This window comes from Rhodamnia argentea, chromosome 1 (genome assembly GCF_020921035.1).
Source record: "Rhodamnia argentea isolate NSW1041297 chromosome 1, ASM2092103v1, whole genome shotgun sequence".
In the NCBI taxonomy this organism is placed as follows: domain Eukaryota; kingdom Viridiplantae; phylum Streptophyta; class Magnoliopsida; order Myrtales; family Myrtaceae; genus Rhodamnia; species Rhodamnia argentea.
Window position 1 is genome coordinate 34833558 of NC_063150.1, and position 19587 is coordinate 34853144.

The 19587-nt window shown below is 39.9% G+C and overlaps 1 protein-coding gene across 3 annotated transcripts; it reads right to left on the minus strand.

Annotated features, from left to right (window-relative positions):
• Positions 1-1691: 1691 nt before the first annotated feature.
• LOC115738893 (ABC transporter D family member 1) lies at positions 1692-18997 on the minus strand. 3 transcript variants are annotated; one of them, XM_030671684.2, is made up of 25 exons: positions 18360-18997; positions 17586-17865; positions 15373-15597; positions 14820-15017; positions 14274-14728; positions 13897-14035; positions 13748-13826; positions 12565-12803; positions 12125-12429; positions 11927-12038; positions 11677-11835; positions 6900-6999; positions 6710-6818; positions 6163-6253; positions 5654-5778; positions 5371-5520; positions 5211-5283; positions 4124-4304; positions 3873-4034; positions 3400-3561; positions 3089-3319; positions 2747-2907; positions 2610-2662; positions 2432-2510; positions 1692-2180 (listed from the first exon to the last, which is right to left on the minus strand). In XM_030671684.2, exons 1-25 carry the CDS (start codon positions 18419-18421, stop codon positions 2094-2096), a joined length of 4017 nt encoding a protein of 1338 aa, XP_030527544.2. In that variant the 5' UTR covers positions 18422-18997; the 3' UTR covers positions 1692-2093. The 3 variants fall into 3 exon arrangements, with proteins under 3 accessions (XP_030527544.2, XP_030527543.2, XP_048130227.1); XM_030671683.2 differs by having other exon boundaries at positions 3086-3319; XM_048274270.1 differs by lacking the exons at positions 17586-17865; positions 18360-18997 and adding an exon at positions 15858-17097 and having other exon boundaries at positions 3086-3319.
• Positions 18998-19587: the final 590 nt, after the last annotated feature.

Consider the following 19587-nt stretch of genomic DNA (forward strand, 5'->3'; position numbering starts at 1 on the left):
GACAGATGATAATTCCCCTTATCCCGTGTGATTGCCAGAAACAACAAAGCAAAAGAAAGAAAGGCCAAAGACAGAGATCTGAGCTTCACTTTGTTATGATAATAATCCATTCAGTAGAAAAAACGAAAAAAGGAGGATCAGCTAAGGAGAATCTTCACGTTCATTCATCTTCTGATGTCACGTGGCCACAGTTTAAGCTACTCTAGCCGAGTACAGTTGCCTCAATCGTTGTCAAAATCGCTCGAGCTCACACCCCCACTCATCGATTGTCATTGGTGCCTTTGGGAGGCTCATTGCCACCATCAAAATTCAAATCACTACTGAAATCGCGGCCTAAGGCTCGATTTTGAGGTCGTGAGCGTTGTCATGTCCTCCAACTGCTCACCACATGTCCTCCAACTGCTCACCACTATGTCACCATTCGTGCTTTTGTCGTCGTCGTCGTCGTCAGCACCTTTGTCACCGTCGTCAATGGTTGAGCAAATTGTCAAGATACCATTCGGAAAGGAAGAAAATGAACAAGGGAGCTCGGGCGAAGGACAGAAGAAAGTGAAAAAGGAGAAAGAAAAAATATCGATGTCTAATTCCAACAAACATGAACGATGAACCCTAAAATTTGCCCCAAATCAAGCTTCAGCAACAAAACTGGAGGAACAGAGGGAGCCATGTCAGTTTTTTTTTTTTATAATTAGAATGGGGTCCTTTCACTTAAAATGCATAGTTTCCACGTCAGCTTCGCCGTTATCAACTTAAAATGCATAGTTTCCACGTTAGCTCCGCCATTATCCACATTAGCTACCACATAGGATTTTCAACGGCACTCATTGATGAAACTATAACATATGATAGATGTGTCACACATATATAAGTTCAAGACTTTTAGTATCACAAAAAACAAAAAAAAGATAAATGTGTCACACAAGTACAAATTTAAGATTTTTGGCATCACACAAAACAGTTTGGAATAAACGTGTCACAAAAGGCATAATTTAAGATTTGTTGTGGTATTAACTCTTGAAACAATCAAACAAAAGTTGATAAACGGAGTTCAATAAGGGTTAGTGTGTTTAACTCCCCCATACGTTGCACACATAAAAATCGGAAAATTATTAAAACGGATGGCATTTTTTAAATGATCGAATCAAAGTAGTATGTAGTGAAATAAGAATTGATAATTTCATATTATAACCAATAATTAAACTCCACAAATTAATATTGGTGACTTATTGGAAAAGAGTTGACAGTTATTTTAAAGTTGTATAGTTAACCGGTGAATGCAGCTGGTAATTTGATAAAATAATGGGTAACTTAATCCCCGCAAACAAATACTGATAGCATTACTAAAAGATTGACTAATCTTCAAAAGAGTTGGTAACCGCGCGTAAAAATAACAAATAAATGTAAGTAGATTATCACAACAGTTGATAATTGTGGAAATACAAATAAATGTCTCTACGTTTCGAAATCTTTCGGCAAAATACATAGGCTTAGCAAGAGAACTTCCAATTGAACTCATCTCTTTAGCAAGAGAAATCACTCATCAGGCAAAGACTACAATCACATTCATTGAAAGCTCAAGCATAAGAACTTTGTCGGACAAACTAGGCCGCGGCTAATCCGGAAAGGAATCACCAGAATAAAAAGAACACGTCATCTTGATAGCTACATTAGCATATAAGAAAGTGGAATTGAAGATATTCTTTCCCCGCTGGCTTATTTAGTGGGGCTAATTTAATATAATCAGGGGTTCATCTTACAGAATCAATCAGAAAATTGGTCTTGAATCAACAGGACTAAACTACATAAACTATGACTATGATAATGATGCAGAAGGAAAAAAGAAATACTGTACATAGTAAGTTCTTGACTGAGTTTTATTTGGGTTATGTATGCCATCTTCATCCATATCCATCCATTCAAGACAAAGGCTACTAGCTTACTTTCACATCCAGCCTGATAGGTAAAAATGAGCTAACGCAGCTTTAAGTATGCATCAAAACTATGCAATCCTCCGAAGATGGCTGTGGTTCTAAATATTTTTGAAGGACGCAGGGATATACCTCTTCGAACGGCACATGTCACCTTAATGAGAATCATTGCTTGATTAGACGCAGTTCCCAGTTACCCTCACCGTCGATAAGCCGCAATTCCAACGTGTGGAAAGGAATAAGAGCAGGACGCTAGAAAAAGAAACCGATGTAAGTCCATAGTAACGATTATGTAACTTCAACAAGCGGAAAAGAACTGAAGTTACACTATCAGAAGCATTGGGACACATCTAACATCACATTATAGTCCCCTAAAACTGACTAGGAGTCCCCATTTTTATTTTTATTTTTGCTATTTAGGAACCCCCATTTGAAAGGTCAACAATAACAATCATTGCTAAGAGAGACAGCCGAAAAGCAATCATAATACATATTCTACTTACCTGTGAGGAAGTGACAACAGTTATTCCCATATCAGCCGCAAGCCTGTACAAGTGTTCCTCGACATCAACACTCGTGGCACTGTGGACAAACGAAGGAGAAAGGGGAAGAAAGATAATTCACAATGAGACATCATAGAAGTGTTCCGAGAAAAAACAAACGTTTGAACATTTGACATACTTAGTGCACTCGTCGAGAATGCCAAACAGGGGCTTCTGGAAGAATAAACGAGCCTAGTGGGGGAAAAAGGTAAGCATGTTAGAAGTAGATTAGGCAGCAGAATTTTGTCACAAAATGTGAAATGGCAATTCACTCACCATGCCCAATCTCTGTTGTTCTCCTAGAGAAAGGACATCTTCCCAATTATTATTAGCATCCCAACTACCTCCCTCCCTCTCCAGAAGGTAATTTAATCTGACGTTCTCAAGAATAGTTTTCAGATGCATGTCTAGGTGGGTTGAGTCATCTGATCTCTGATCTGAAATCACATTGCAATCCACAATAATAGCACTTAATCAGCCACACGAAAGAAAAAAGAGCTACAGAGCCCTTTTCTAATCTCTATCCATATCTTATTAATGAGCATGCCTCTCTTCTAGTTCTTGATAAAAACAAAGAAAAGAACAAAGATTACATCTCATAAACACGTAATTTACCACTTCCATGAAACTGTGATAGTCTGATCTCTGCTTCCTCACGTGAAAGTGGATATATAATTTGATCCCTCAGAGTTCCTAAGCATGTATAAGGCCGTTGGGGAACATAGAAAATCCCACAACCTGATCTTGCTTCACTAATTGATTGGGATGGTTTTGTGAGTCTTCCACTAACAATGGGCCAAAGACCTCGCAGAGCTCTAAAAACGGAACTCTTGCCGCTACCGTTGGGACCTAAAAAACTCTGAATTTGTTATATGTACATTTTCCAGTATAGCAGACTATCAAAAGAAACCAAAAGAAAAATCTCTAACCAGTAACAAGTAAGCTCTTTCCAGATACAATATCACATGTCAGCTTCCTGGCAAGCAATTTCTGTGCCGGGGTAATGATGTCCACTTTATAGAATGAAATGACGTCTTCAGAATGAAGATTGCTGCTTTTTGATGGCAATATGGCATCAGATGCAGATACCCCTGATTGACCATCAACTTCATCAGTAGTGAGCAAAACATTGGGACTCCCAAGTAAAAATACAAACTGTGGACTGCTTTGCACACCACTAAATATGTTGAGGTAGCATTGACACAGTAAAAGTACGTTAGTCTGAAAGAAAGAAAAAGAAAAACATTAAAAAGAAAAAGTAGCACATTCATGCATATATGACTAGGTAGACACTTTAAAACCTGCTGACTAAGACCAAATATCATACTGAAGCACATTCCTACCAAAGAGCATGGACAAAGAAAATATTTAATCATCAATGCATTTCCAGAGAAAGATGTACCAGACTGAGCAGCAGCATCTAGAAGCTCTTCAAGCTCAAAAATCCGATTAATACCACCAGAGAGCTCAAGGAATTTTCTGTGCAACTCGAGAATATCGCCAAATGCTAAAAAGCTCTGAGAAACTACAGATGCTAAGAACCGCAAAGCATGCGCCAGCTCACCTGCTCGAATACAAACAAATTACGAAAAAAAAAAAAAAAACAGAGAGTACTTTCAATGAAGCAGAGACTTGATTAAATAATAAAGTCACCTTGAGTAGAAATCAAGGCCCTGTCTCCCTTGTGTTCTATAGCATACAACAAGCTCAGGCCCCATGTAACATTATGGGGTAGTTGCTTGGTGATAAAATCATCCAGGATGCCAAATAGCCATTTTTTCTTCAAAAGCAATTCAGAGTGATGTAGAAGCTCATGAAATCTCGACTCAACCATCTGCTTGATATTTAAACATGTAAGTAGAATGATTGAGAACATTGGGTATTTTGACACGAGGCATAGAAACCAATACATGGATGCATCCATCAATTTATATGCATGATGCTTGAAGCATCTGTCCACTTCATTAAAACTTGACCATACATACTGTAGAAGTCGTATACACATACCCTAGAAAATTGAAAAACCTGAAATTGAGTTTCTTAAGTTTGTTCACTTCATTAAGAGAATTGCTAACTAAACAATAACGCCTCCCAAATATTAAAGTTACTCATAATATCTCCCAATGAAGATAGCAGCCAGAGTCTCCGATGCCCAAATATCAGGTGACAATTGACAAGTATCAAGCATTTGCATTAAGGATTTAAAGTGCAACCATTGTCACCTAGCAATTGCAAAATGGATGTTGGGAGACATGGTGGACTCATATGACAGGTTGAGGGTGTCGGCTTCTGTCTTTGTTAACTATATACACCTTGGGTAGTCTTACTTATTTTACTTTTCTTAGGTAGAAATAAATTGAGTGACCAATGCAAATGAAAGAAGGGGCGGCCAAGAATCAAAAGTCTGGCAGCAATACCATAACTTCGATTCTGAGAATAGGAGAAAAGTTCGGGAAAAATATGAAGAGAAAAGGATCCAATGAAGCATCATCAAGAGCAAAAATGTGAACTTCCAAAACTAGAATCTTGCATGAAAACTCATTTAGCCCCCATATAACTCATCAGTCTAGGATTGAAAGGAACAAAGATAGATAATGAAGGCAAAAAAAGGCAGGCAAAAAGGAGCTATTTATGTACATCCATCTATACAAGTGATTCGACTGTGATCTTACACACTTCCAATTTCAACCATGCAGCATTCAGACTGAAAGCAGGGAAAAAGAAATGGGAATAAGCTTACGGCTTTTTCTCGGGCACCACCACCAAAGAAAGCTACAGATTCAGCATGTGTGCGCAGCCTTTCATGCATGAACCTAATTCATTCATTACCGCAAATTATATATATGCCTGAAATTAGATAAATTAGAGCTAAATATGCTGACGAACCAAAACTACATTACCTAAAGGTTCCTTCTAATTGTTGTTGTTGACTAGTCAGGTCGCCAAAGTCAGGAGTCACAGTCCTTAAGAAACCCAAACCTAGCAACATGTAAGCATACAATATGGCAACACCTCTCTGACCCGTCAAAAGCTTCATTCGCCAGGTGAACCTTAATAAATGCAGCATCAGGAAATGTTCCTGTGAAATCAGTGAATAACCAAAGAGGATCTATGCCTGCATCATGAGGCTAGATTGACAAAATATGTATCATTGTGAAGTCAAAATTACAGAGAAAAACTCACCAGAGAATGTCAACAGATGGCTTTACCATTCCGGTAACCAATCCTGATAAATCAATAGTTAACTTTTCAAGATCGGTAGTTATCCTCTGGTCAGCATCTATATTTCTGCTCGACATGTGGAAGACCTGAAAAAGAAACATGAAATAAAAGCTTCAGTTAGTATCCGGGACGACTAACTCAAATTTTAAATGGCTACGAGACAAATTGCGACCTTTAGGCTTTGTTTGGAAGAGAAGGGAGGGGGAGAAAGTGAGACGATGGTGTAGAAATCTTGCGATGATTTAAAAAATCTTGTGAGAGAGATCGGAGGGAAAACTGAAAATTGTCTCCACCCATCGAAACCATAGGCAATTGTCTACACTGAGAAGATGCTAGCAAGAAAATTAAAGAGGAGCATTTCTTTAATTCTTGAATAAAATAAAGCCAAAACAAAAGAAATGAAGCGATTCATGCAATGAATGCAAGGAATCACACAGCTAGTTTTACAAGACACCTATTTATATTATTACCTTATAGAACGCATTGTTTCTAAGATAATTCTTCAGTAAATGTTGAGTCAGGCGTATCCTCCACCCAAGGGCTAGCCTTTGTGTCAAATGCCTGAAATGAAGCCAGCTGATGCTCATACATAATACAGAACTTAATTGGCGAAGCTTCAAAAACAAGATGAATTTTTAAATAAACAAAGAAGCTTAAGGCATTCTGCCAGCATGTAAAAGTAAAACTCTAAATGCTGTTACAGTAGCAAAGAAGTATATATGGGGCTCCTGCTCATTATACTACAACTTACATATTCCGACGTTCATGCAATCGGCTTCCTTGCAAAAATTATTTTACCTAACATGCAAACAACTAATTTATACCAAATGTTCCTACTTCCAATCAGGCATATCTACTCAAACCATATCCTGCATAACATAGGATCAGGCCGAAATGGCTAGGATGGACTGTACATATGACAATTAACTCTTTGAAAAAAAAAAATGGTGACACACTCTCTCTCCCCCCCTAATGCTTCAGAGATCCGTAAGGTAATTTGAATCTCAGTGAAAGTACCTCAAAGAAGGTGCAATGAAGGAAGATGCAGCACTTTGCAGGACACTAACACCAATAAGCCGAATGAAAGATGCCTTGTCCTGCTCTAAGACATACTTCACAGTGGTTCCTGATAAGAGTTGTTGAACAGCTATTCTTAAATTCATCCCATTAAAGAAAATAAATCAATGGAGACATGGAGAAAAGATACCATTCAATGAGGCAATACGATCTGATATCCATGTTCTTGATAATACAAGAACAGCAACAGCAAGAAGTTGTGCACCTTGTTTATCAAACACTGTTGGTACCTGGAGAACAGGAAGAAATTCAGTAACTCATGTTATGAATTGGTTGACATGAAAAGAAACCCACGAAATGCAGTCTGGTGACAGAAATACAGGGAGCAGCAACCTACTAAAACATGTGTATCATTTCATCTACCTAGCACTAAAACAAACTTTCGGGGCTTATCTAGAAAACAAAACTAAGAGAGACAGCTTTTCAGGGGCATATGATAATGCATGAGAACATAACGCTGGCATATCTAAGCCATCCCATCCAGTCATACTCCTTCTCAGGAAGACCATGTCTTGCAAAGCAAGATAGACATTTTAGAGCAATGGTTAATGTTAAAGGGTAAAAAGGGTACAATGGTCTTTGAGGGTTTTGATATGTATATATACCATTCGTTTTCATCAACAAAGTTAAGTTATTCCACTAACATGGTATCAGAGCCAAATTAAAAGAAAAAAAAAAACTAAACCCTAAAATTATCGTCGCCGATTACCAGCTACCATCCATCGTAGATCCCAAGGCCGGCGACCTCAGCCAGGTGTCACCCAAGCCCGGCGACCGTTGTCCAGCTCCGGCGAGCCCAGGCTAGGCGAAGCCAGAACCGACGTCGCCGGACGTCGCCTAGGCTGCCGAAGTCCTTCTCCGGCGTCGCCCAGGCCAGGTGAAGCCAGATCCGACGTCGCTGGACGTCACCTAGGCCGGCAAAGTCCTTCTCCAGCGTCGCCCAGGCCGGTGTTCTCCAGCCTAGATGTTCTGATGTGGTGCTGATGTGAAAGAGTTCTCCGGCTGATTTTCTCATGCTCCGGCAGGTGAAAATCTGGGTAAGTGGTGTGGCTGTTGGAATTTCTGGAGGTTTGAACTGTTGCTGAAACTGCATCTTGTTTTTGTGGAAGTTGGTGCCTGTGGATGTTGGGTTTACACTTGTTTTGTAGAGTTGTCTCAGAAATGCTGGATTTTGGAGGTCCGTTGTGGTGGGTTGAGGTATGAGGTGTTTATGTGGCTGCTAGTTTGTGCCAGGCTTCTTAAGGTTTTAGTGATCCTTTGATAGCTAAGGAGAAGATTGTGGGGTCTCAGTGGTGCTGATTTAGTCGGTAATTATTGGTGTTGTGATAGTTTGTGAAGGTTTGTTCTTGATTTGGAGGGAATGTTAGATTTCTAATTTACTGGTCCTAAGAGTGTTCTGAAGCATGGGTTATGGCGGAGGCAAAGGAGTAATTACTGAGGTCATGTCTGCATCCTCTAGTCGTTTGACACAGAAAAAATTAGTTGGTGTCACCAATTTCCAACAATGGAGGAGAATTGTGGTGTTTCCAACATCATCATCTAACATGTGAAAAATCTAATGCTGATACAAAATGGGATGCCATAGATGCTAGAATTCTTGGGCAACTGTGGAATTATATGGAATCTCGTGTGGTAGCCTTGGTTACACATGTTACTACCGTTAAGGATTTGTGGGATTACTTGAATGTCCTTTATTCAAAACAAAATAACCTCTCAAGGATCTATGAAGTTTCCCAGGATTTCTTTAGAGCTGACAGAAAGGGCTAACCTCTTGCTCTTGCTAATTTTAAACAAATGTATGAGAAGCTTAATTATCTGTTGCCAATTACCTATGATGTTAAGAAGATGCAAGAGCAGCGAGAAAAATTGGCTGTCATGGGTTTTGGGAGCACTGGGACTAGAGTTTAATGCAGTTCGTTCACAAACGCTTGGAGGAAACACTATGGCTTCACAAACGGAGATATTTTCTTGTGTCTTAAGGGTTTCACGTAACTCATCTAAGGATAGATTCCCCACAATTGATAGCTCAGCCTAGGCTGTTCAAGGGAACCGTGGTGTTGGTTGTAGTGGTGGTGGTGGACGTGGCTTCGGTAGTAGTGGCATTGGCCATGGGGTTGGTAGAGGCCAACTACAGTCATACAGTAGGACCTCTGGTGACATAGGGAGTAATACCAGTTTTGTACGCACACGTCATTACTATAGTTCCTGGACACATTCAACACTTCTATTATAAGCTTCATGGAAGGCCCCCTTATTCGACTGCAGCTAATGTAGGCAATGCAGTAGAGTCTAAGTCTTTCCTCACAGTCTTCTGAAGTAAGAACACTGACTAGAATGTCGAAAAAGGAACTTGCTAGGTACATTTAGTTCCAGACTTCTTTACCAATTTCCTCCTCCACAGCTACTTTTGCTCAAACAAGTAATGCAACAGCGTGTCTTTCATCTACCTCTCGCCCCTGAGTCAGTGATTCGGGTGCTACCGATCATATGACTGGCTCTTTAGGTATCTAATCTGCCTTTCAGGAGTCTACGTCTAGTGTTACATTAGCTTATGGCTCTCTATCCATGGTAAAAGGGATGGGCACAGTTCCACTAACATCCTCCATATCTTTATCTTCTGTCACATACCTTCCAAATTTTCCGTTTAACCTTGTATATGTTAGTCACCTTACCAAATAATATAACTATTTTGTAACCTTCTATCCCGATTCATGTGTTTTTCAGGATTTGAAGACGAAAAAGCCAATTGGTAAAGGACATAATGTCAGGGGGGCTATATACATACTGTGGAGAGCTATATGTATTTGATGATGCTATTAATGTTGCTTGTTCGGTAGTTTCCTCACATCAAGTTCATTGTCACTTGGGACATCCCTCTTTGGGAAGTTTGAAGAAGCTTGATTCCCGGTTTCATTCTTTATCTAGTATTGAGTGTGAGTCGTGTCGGTTTGGAAAATTGCATCGTATTAGTTATAGTCCAAGAGTCAATAAACAAGCTTCTTGAACATTCGCTTTAGTTCATTATGATATTTGGGGTCCACGTCCTACTACTTCAAAATTGGGTTTCAAGTACTTCGTTAATTTTGTAGATGACTATTCAAGAGCCACTTGGCTATATCTAATGAAAAGTCGTTTGAGTTATTCTCTATTTATTGTGCATTTGTTAACGAAGTACATACTCAATTTTCTGCTTCTGTCTGTATTCTTCGAGGTGATATGCCAAAGAGTATTTTCTAAGAATTTCTCTGAATTCATGTCCCAATGGGGCATTCTTCATCAATCTTCTTATTCGGATACACCATAACAAAATAGTATCGTTGAAAGAAAGAACCGCCACTTGTTAGAAATTACTTGTTCTTTGATGTTTGAAATGAAGGTAGATAAGTCCTCCTGGGTCGACGTTGTTATGATTGCATGTTATCTTATCAATCACATGCCGTCCTCTGTTTTTAAGAGTGCAATTCCTCACTCTCTTCTTTTTCCTTCTGAACCCTTGTTTCATCCGGCACCTTGTATATTTGGTTGTCTATTATATTCGTGACCATCGTCCAGGACTTTCCAAACTTGATCCTCGATCTCTTAAATGCATTTTTGTTGGGTATTCTCGTACACATAAGGGTTTGCTGCTCGGGGGGCTATTGCTTAAAAAAATCTTTATGTGGTTTGAAAGAGTCTCCCAAAGCCTGGTTCGGGAAGTTTACTAAGGCAAATACTCCAATTTGGGTTGTGTCGATGTACTGGAGATCATTCTACGCTTTATCCGGTTTCGGGTTTCTGGAGCTAGTCAAATATTCCTTGTAGTTTATGTGGATGATATTGTCATAACTAGAGATGATCCTACAAGGATTAAAGAGTTGAAACCGTATTTGCAACAGCAGTTTCATACAAAGGATTTGGGACTTCTGAGATATTTGTTGGGTATCGAAGCGGCACGGGAGCAAAAAAGTATTTATATCTCATAACGAAAATATGTTCTAGATATGCTTATAGAGACGGGTATGCTAGGAGCTAAACCACTAAATACACCAATAGAAGTGGGCTCGAAATTGATGGCAGAGGATGGTGAGTTGTTAGATGATCCGGAAAGGTATCGAAGACTTGTTGGAAAATTAAATCATCCGACTATCACTCAACTTGATGTTTCCTTTCCGGTAAGTGTCGCAAGTCGGTTTATGTCTTCTCCCCGTACCTCATATTGGGATATTGTAATCAGAATTTTGAGATACTTAAAGAAAGCTCCAGGTCGTGGTCTCATTTATCAAAATCATGGTCACAGAAGGGTGGAAACCTTCTCGGATGCTGATTGGGCAAGATCTCCTTGAGATAGGAAGCCTACATCGGGGTATTGTACCTTTGTAGGAGGAAGCCTAGTATCTTAGAAGACTAAGAAGCAAAGTGTTGTGGCTAGATCAATTGCAAAATCAGAATACAAAGCTATGGCTCAAGCTACCCGTGAGCTAGTCCGGATGCGTCAACTATTAGTTGAACTTGGATTCGAAGACCCTGCGCCGATGGAGTTGTGGCGTGATGATCGAGCAGCTGTCCATATTGCTTCAAATTCAGTATTCCTTGAGCGTACCAAGCATATTGAAGTTGATTGCCACTTTGTCCGTGAGAAACTTCAAGCTAGAGTTATTTCTACTAGTTATGTTAGGATCGGTGAACAATTAGCTAATATTTTCGCCAAATCTCTAGGGAGTAGTAGGATATGATTTATTTGTAACAAGCTGTGGGCATGCTTGATATCCATGCTCCAGCTTGAGGGGGAGTATTAAAAGGGTATGATGATCTTTAAGGGTTTTGATATGTATATATACCGTTCGTTTTTATAGATGAAGTTAAGTTATTCCGCTAACAGTTAACAAGCGCAACAAGCATAGATCATCAGCACTAGGAAAGATACTCACCAATACTTTGAATAAGGCAGCTACTCTCAATGGCAATATCCTCGGTGTGCTCTTAAGTTGTGGGACAAGAGGCATTGAACTGCGATTGTCTGTAGAAGGAGATCTTGCAATCACTTCTGATATATATGACTGTTCCTTTGTATTTGAAAATGCAGCGTCCTAAGACAAATTGCAACCATGGAATGTTAGTTCCTAACTAAGCTCAGGAATAATTTAAGAAACAAATGACAACACTCTGACGTTTTCATGCCTTTGTGTTGGTTGCAAATGCTCGCTGGACAGCCATTGCGTCATTCTGGCGTTCTGTCTCGGAAGACTTAATCCCATTGCTTCCAGCTTCAGTGAGGACAGGAGAATCCTCCCTGCATCTTTTATGTTCAGTACAACAGAGCAGCTTCCTGTGATCCAAAGAATCCAGGAAAGTACAGCAATATCTAAACACACCAACCTCTTGTAGTGCACACTCCAGCCTCCTTCACCATTAAGGGACAAAACCACGTCATGAAATGCGACCAGTGCAGGCCTATGCGATATGGTTATACATGACGTTCCCATAGCAAGAACTTTAGCACAAAACCGTTCCTCCATATCTGTTGTCACAGCACTTGTGCACTCATCAAGAATTGCAAACTTAGGCTTGTGGTAGAATAACCTAGCCATCCCTAATCTCTGCTGCTCCCCCAAAGATAATTCATCACCCCAATTTATCTCTTCCTCTGGTGGATAACGGTCCAACAAATATTCCAGATCAACCTATAAGATAAGAGAAAACACCCATGGAAACTAGTGTCAATAGTACATTACAGATCCATCCACTAGTAGCAATAATATCCAATTCTATTTATAGCAAAACACGATAACACATGAAGGACAGGTGGAAGCATCTACATTTTTCATCAGCTCCACCATTCCACTGTGTGTGAGTGGCTCAACTTCTTGATCTGCTGTAAGAGGATAAATCAGCTGGTCACGAAGAGTGCCAACAGCGGTGTACGGTCGTTGCGGCACGTAGAATATCTCCTTATTCAGGTCAGAACCAACTCCTGGTTTTGCAATACGGCCAGATACAAGTGGCCACAGGCCTCCTAGAACTCGAAAAAGCGAACTCTTCCCACTGCCATTTGGTCCTATATTGGAGGCAATGATGTAATTTATGTTAGTAATGCAGGTACATGAACTATTCGGGAGAAAGAGATTGAGTAAAGACATCACAGAAATGGTCACATTGCTACTGATTCAACAGATCATGACAGGCAATAAAAGTGACCTAATCCAATAACTCAAATAGAAGGGAAGGTGGAACTTAGCACCTACATCTAGACCAAACTTAAATTAATTTATGACCAGCAAAGATAAAAATCTCATTTTAGAATGCTAACCACACATATCGCTATCCTGGAAGTTGAATACCCAACAGAGATAATTGTTAGCATATGCATTAGATTATCTAAACAGCAGAGTTCAAAAGAACGCAGAAGCAATTTCAATTTTAATAGTATTTCTGTGCAATGCACCTTCTTCTCGACGCACAGAACCATTATCTAATTGATTGCTTAAAGCAAGAACTTATGAAGATTCTAATGCGAATCTTTACGTTAACACTCATTATAAGGTTCTGCAAAAATTCCTTTCTGCAATACCCCCACCCCCCACCCCCCCTTCCCCCAAAAAAAGGGATTGAATGTGGAGAAATCATGTCAGAAGTGCTTATGAAATCTTTGTATTTACACCATTACAAGCTACTATAGGGTTATCTAAAAGCAAACGCCCTTTCTTTGCCATCTTCGATCTCACCTAATGCGGGAACAGCAAAATTAGGCAAACCCTGTAAGATTTTGCCAAGTAGAATAATTACAAAACCATGGGTTTCCTCCTAGCTTGCTAAAAAATGAGCACGATCTTTTTCCAATTGCAATCAAGTTTTTCCTAGTAGCTTACTGTTAAAGCTAACATGTTAATATAAAGGATCGAACAGTTTGAATTTGTGAGTCCATTATGCATTGACAATTCACGACGCAAAGTGGACTAAAGAAAAGAAAATTACTGAGTCAAGACACCTTGTTAATAATACCTGTAATCAGAAGATTTGACCCTGATTCAACCCTTAGAGTTAAATCCTTCACCAAAACATTGCCAGTCGGGGTGACAACCTGGAAGACACTGTTAATATGTGAAAAGGGGAAGAAAGCATGATGTAGTGAGTGAAGTTATTTTTAGTACCTTGACACCAGAAAATTCTATGAAATTAGCTTCACTGAAGCAACTTTGGTTTCCATTTCCTCGGGAAGAATATTTTTCAGTAGCAGCACTTAGCTCTCTTGATATGACCATTAATTCATGAATGCGGTCTGCATAACCACTGAGCAGATGAAACCAGTGTCAGAAAGAAACTGAAAAGTCATGCCTAGGACATTCAATTAGCAAGAATTGAAAGGTTCGAAGGCCTTTGTTTCTTGAAGCAACATAGCTTCATGAAGACCCAAAACACCAAAGAAATGTTGGCTTGAAAAAGAAAAAACTTAACCAGATATTTGTGAATAGGTTAAAGGAAAAGCATAAAGAATTGCTACAGGAGTGACAGGAGGATCAAGCAATACCTCAGACGATTGAGCCGTCTCGAACTTATAGACAGTGTACCGAGAGATTGAAACAAGGATATGATGACACTAGTATGGTATCTCAAATTGCTCAACATTTCAGCACGTCCCAGAGTTGAAGTGTCGGGTCTAAGGTCACCAGCAAAGAAAGGTTCTATAATCAAGATAACAGCAACTGTAGCGCCAAGATATTTCAACAAGAAGTCTTGGATCATTCCGAACCACCAATGGTCATGAAGGACAATTCTCATGTGCTTCACCAGATTTTTAAACTTCTGCTGAATATGAGATGCTTCTCTCTTTTCTCCGCCATAAAATGCTATACTTTCTGCATGGGTCCTCAACCGAGAATGGACCTGCCGATATTCTCCTTCCAGTTGTTGCTCTTTGGACATTAGTTTCCCAAAAGGAGGAGAGAAATTTCTGATCATGACCCCTGCCCCCATTACATATGCCTGTAAAATAATATCAAGTACTCATAGTGAGATAAGTGACCTTTGAATCTAAACCATCTGATAATCAACGTTGCAGAGGAGAGAGGACTACCAAAATCCAAAAAACGTATTTTGGGCTAGCATAAGAACAAAGGCGCCAGGTATAAAGCAGGCCATCTGCTACAGCTGTCAGGTCGTCCTGCACAAGATCGCTCAATTCTGAACAGAACCTTGGCACATCACTTGCGATCCGTTGCTCTGGATTAGATATCCGCCCATCAACATGGGATATTTTGTAGTATGCCATATTCTGTAACCACAAAGAGAATTAAGCAACTGCAGGGAACAAAGCAGGCAGAAAATATGGTGTGATCACTAGCTAACCGAATAATTACAACTTGTTCCCTCGAGACAGTACTACATGCTGATACTTGAAAAGCAAAACTTCGTTTTTCAACTTGCGACATATTGCTTCAAGCCACTTGCTAGAACAATGAAAAGTTCCACACAAATTAAAGGCACGGCATAGTGTTTGTAGACAGTAAGAGACGGGAAATAAGCAACTGGAACTGAACGCTTGGTTTGACAAAATCGGCACTGACTTAAAGAAAACAGAGAGAGAGCTGTCCTAAACTTCAGCATAAAGACCCAAATACAATACACACCTCAAAGTAATGGGTATGGATCAATTTTGTCAATATCTTCCTAAACTGCAGACTGAGTGTCCCCGTTATGTACTTTGAAGTAGAGTGTATCATGGAAAGAAGAAAGCATAATAGGATATTTTCTGAAATCAGCCGGAAGAATAGTGGAACGCGCCGAAGAAAAGCAGCACGAAACAAAAAACCTTGCACTTTTGCTAATCTATTGCTCAAAGCCGTCCGAAATACCTGAAAAAGAAAACAGTTAGCATCCCATCCCGAGTCTGGGGTCTTCCCATTCATTAAATGCAAGTAATGAAATGAAGCCAGACATAAGAAGGTAACTAATTACTGGTGAATGCAGATGTAAAGCTCCACAAAAAACGCTCAACTAGATATTCGAATTATGGCATAGAGAAACTGACAAAAAGATCTTTTAACAATTAGGAACGTACAGTGCATAGGAGGAGTAAGGACAGGGACGGACAATCATTGATCTTCATTCTTACCTGATTGTCATGGCTTACAAAACCAACCTCGCCTAACCATAAGATCTACATAGAGTTTCCTCGCCCCAGTGACACCACTTGTAACATCAATACTTCTCAATTACTATGATCATAGTGCCAATACTGGCTATGGAGTGAAATTCCCTTCCAATTATATTGATGGGCCAAACATTCTCCACATTGATTATACTCAATTTTTTAAATGAAACAAATCCCAGTCCATGACAATCGAAATTTTCCTGAAAAGCATCGACAAACCATTGAGCCAGGAACTTCCAGTAATGAGTCTGAAAAACATTGCCACAAGGCTGTCACATACAACCAGAAGATGCACCATCTTCCTTAAGGTTTCCATCAATCAATTTTTCTGCAAACACCAATTTTAATTGCCTTTGCCTTTCATCACATTCATAGTCTCCTTCAGAAGTTCAGTATCAATGTCTCCCTTGCCAATAAATTCGCATAGGTCCTCAGCATATTCCCAAATAGAGGATCAGTGTTGTTCTTCTATATCGCTCTCCAAGCCATTAACTTCCACCCATCCTAGCAAAGAATTATCCAGTCCACAACCTTTCAATAATTACAAACACCGCGGAAAATAGCATCCGCAGCCTGCCACAGCATCCATCATGTGAAAGCATGGGAAGGCGTCACCATTGCTACAAGCCACTACTGTAGTGGGAACTGATTTCACACCAGTAGAAGCATCATCTGAACCGTTTTCCTTCTTTTGTGTTTTACAGCTTACCACTTTCAGTTTCTTTAACTTCAATATTTCACATCCACAAACCCCAGAATGCATTTTCTATACCTCCGCACTAACTATGACAAAGATTTAAATCCTTCATTCTAACTCCTTTGCTAATCCAATCTCTACCTAGTAATTCCAAGCCCGCGAGGACACACCAGTCCTCAAGCTTCTTGTCTTATAAGTAATCCCCAGAATGCATTTGCTATACTTCCTCTCCTATGAGCAATTGCTGCCAATGGAGGATATCTACTACAATTACAATAAATTTTTGACATTTGACATGTATGCCACAATGACATGTAAGCCACAAATGGATATGTTAACCATACGCTCAGGCACAGAAATCAAATAGTAAAATAGCTAATTGAGAAACCCATGTTCCAACTGCAACTCAAAGAAATCCATAACATGTCGTCATATCAGAATTCTCCAATTGAAAGCCATCTGCCGCCTTCTTTAGTTTTTCTTTGTTGTTTTGTCATTGCTGTTGCTGCTGCGGGTGGGAGGGTTCGGGCAAATAAGAACAATCAAAACACCACCCAACAGGTTAGATGGTGTCTACCCTATGGTAAAAATTGACCCGGATGGGAGGTTTTATACCTTGCTAGCAATCTAGATAAGTATCAGGGAATTAAAAAGCATACTTTCCCAAGCCAAAACAAGTTTTTTTCCATGCCGCATATAATGAAAATAAATCGAAGAGCCATGCAAGAGCTTCAATGTTCCAAAGAAGATAATAACTCCACGATCTTGAAACAATAAGCCAATGCTTCATACTTGTTAAGGATTACTATTGAAGGTTTAACATTCATCTTTACTGGAAGACCAATTGCATTGATGAATAATCTACTTCAATTAAAATGCACACATCCACTATGTCATTGCATTCGACATGTACAGAAGAAGACTCATAAAGTAAAGATGAAAAGAAAGAAAAAATTTACACAAGATATTCTCTAGTTAAAGAATTAGCTCACCACAATACCAACTAGAGCCAAAAGGTCCCTTGCACCCATCTGGCCCATCTTGGATAGAAGAATGGCTGTTAGGACCTGCAGTGACTTCAATCCACCTTTCTTTCTACTAACTTTTTTTCCACTTTCCTGACCTTTGCTAGCCTTATTTGGTTTTTCTTGGTCATTGTCGATCCCATTGAAATGACCAAAAGGATTGGACTTTTCTTTGCTAAAACGGGAATGAGCATATGCTGCAGTCCCGCCAGCAACTAAGATGCCAGTGGCAAGAAGAAGGGATTTCCTGCAGGAAGAGTTAACACAATTTACGATCAGGGTGACTATCAAATAGAAAATACCATTTGCGCATGAGCAAGTAGTTGGTAGCAACTAATAAGCTAGCGAGACCAATTGCAAACCACAAATAAACCGACGCATTGTTTATAGCAAGAGTCATTCCATAACATGTTTTCTAACGTCAACAGACTACGGAAGCTCATCTTTTGAGTACACTAGTCAATTGAGAGAACCAAGCAGAACGGAATAGAAACAATTAAATCAAGAGAAGGCAGCATAATGGCACGAGCGAGCATGATTGAGAAGGTGAAATTCACAGAGGACATCTTTCAAAAGAAACTATCAAAAACCAGATACTAAAACAGGCTATCTTCAATATCGTAGCTGATACATTATTGATCAATCACAACCGCAGAAACCAGAGCAGCCACAAGTAATTGACTATCGAGCCCACGAGCTCTTGCTCTTGCCCTTACTCAACAAACAACAGGGAAGCATTACCTTCTGGAAGCCAGAAGACTCCGACCATGCTCCGTCAACTGGAGCAACTGAAGAGAAGGCATGGCTTCAGATAGACGCAAATCGCAATAGCTTGTTCAAGAATTCATTTAACTAAGAGTCCTCACTGACTAAATGATTGAGTTGGGCTACACCCAAAACCCTAATCGCCATCACTGAACGACCCCCTTCAGCTACTCCGCTCTACCGTCCCCCTCCCGCGATCGAATCCCAGCCCTCGAGACCCAGTTGACGATAGGACCGATGAATGAGGGCAAAATCGGAGCTTTCTTACTCGGGCTCAATGTACGGTATTGAGAACAGCAGAATCAAGAAGACCCAGAAGAAGATTTGGCGGATCGATGGATCATCCTCTTCATCTGCCCTCAATTCGAGCAGGTTGCACTCGCTGTTCTAACTTGAGAGAGAGAAAGAGCGGCAGGCACCGTCAGTACAGATGGAGATGGACAGACTCATTACGCCGAAAACGTCGGTCTTCTTCTGGTTGTTGACACGCACGTCTTTAGCATCACGACATCGTGACGCAACACTTCCACCGATCTGCCCTGAGTAAGTATGTGGGGTCCGTCAAGATTTCTTCCTCGAGGTTACAGAAAAGACATCAGAAATAAAAAGTCATCCTAAAACTCGGTTTCTTCCGAAAAAAGTACGGTTGACCACATGAAGTTCCAAACTAAAAAGGTCAAATGATCTTTTGCATTGCCTGGGGCTTATCCAGTGTAACTAGCTAACACCTAAACCAGCCATTTATTAATTTTTAAGTATGATTTTTTAGAGCTCTTGTTTACGATTGATATGTTCTTCCATATGTTTCCTCGTGTTGACATTACACGATATCGATGATATGTCATGTAATTGGCGGCAAAATGTGTCCGATGTGCCCTTTAACAGCTCCCATTTACATTAAAATTGTCATAAACATAGTCCTACCCAAACTTGAGTTAGAATAGACTTGAAATTTTAGTTTCCAGTGGTATTGATCGATCCCAAAACCAAAACCCAGAACCAAACCCATCTCGGTAAGCTCATGAAATTGAAGACCAAACTGATTTGCAACAAATTTTATCAAAGCATATCAGTAAGCGCAAATTCTCAACCCAACTTACAACGTCGATTGACTCTACTTCTATGTTTTTTCCTAAACGATTATAACATTCAAGCTCTATTTATAAAGGAGGACACTGTCTATCATGTCCATTCATTAAGGGCC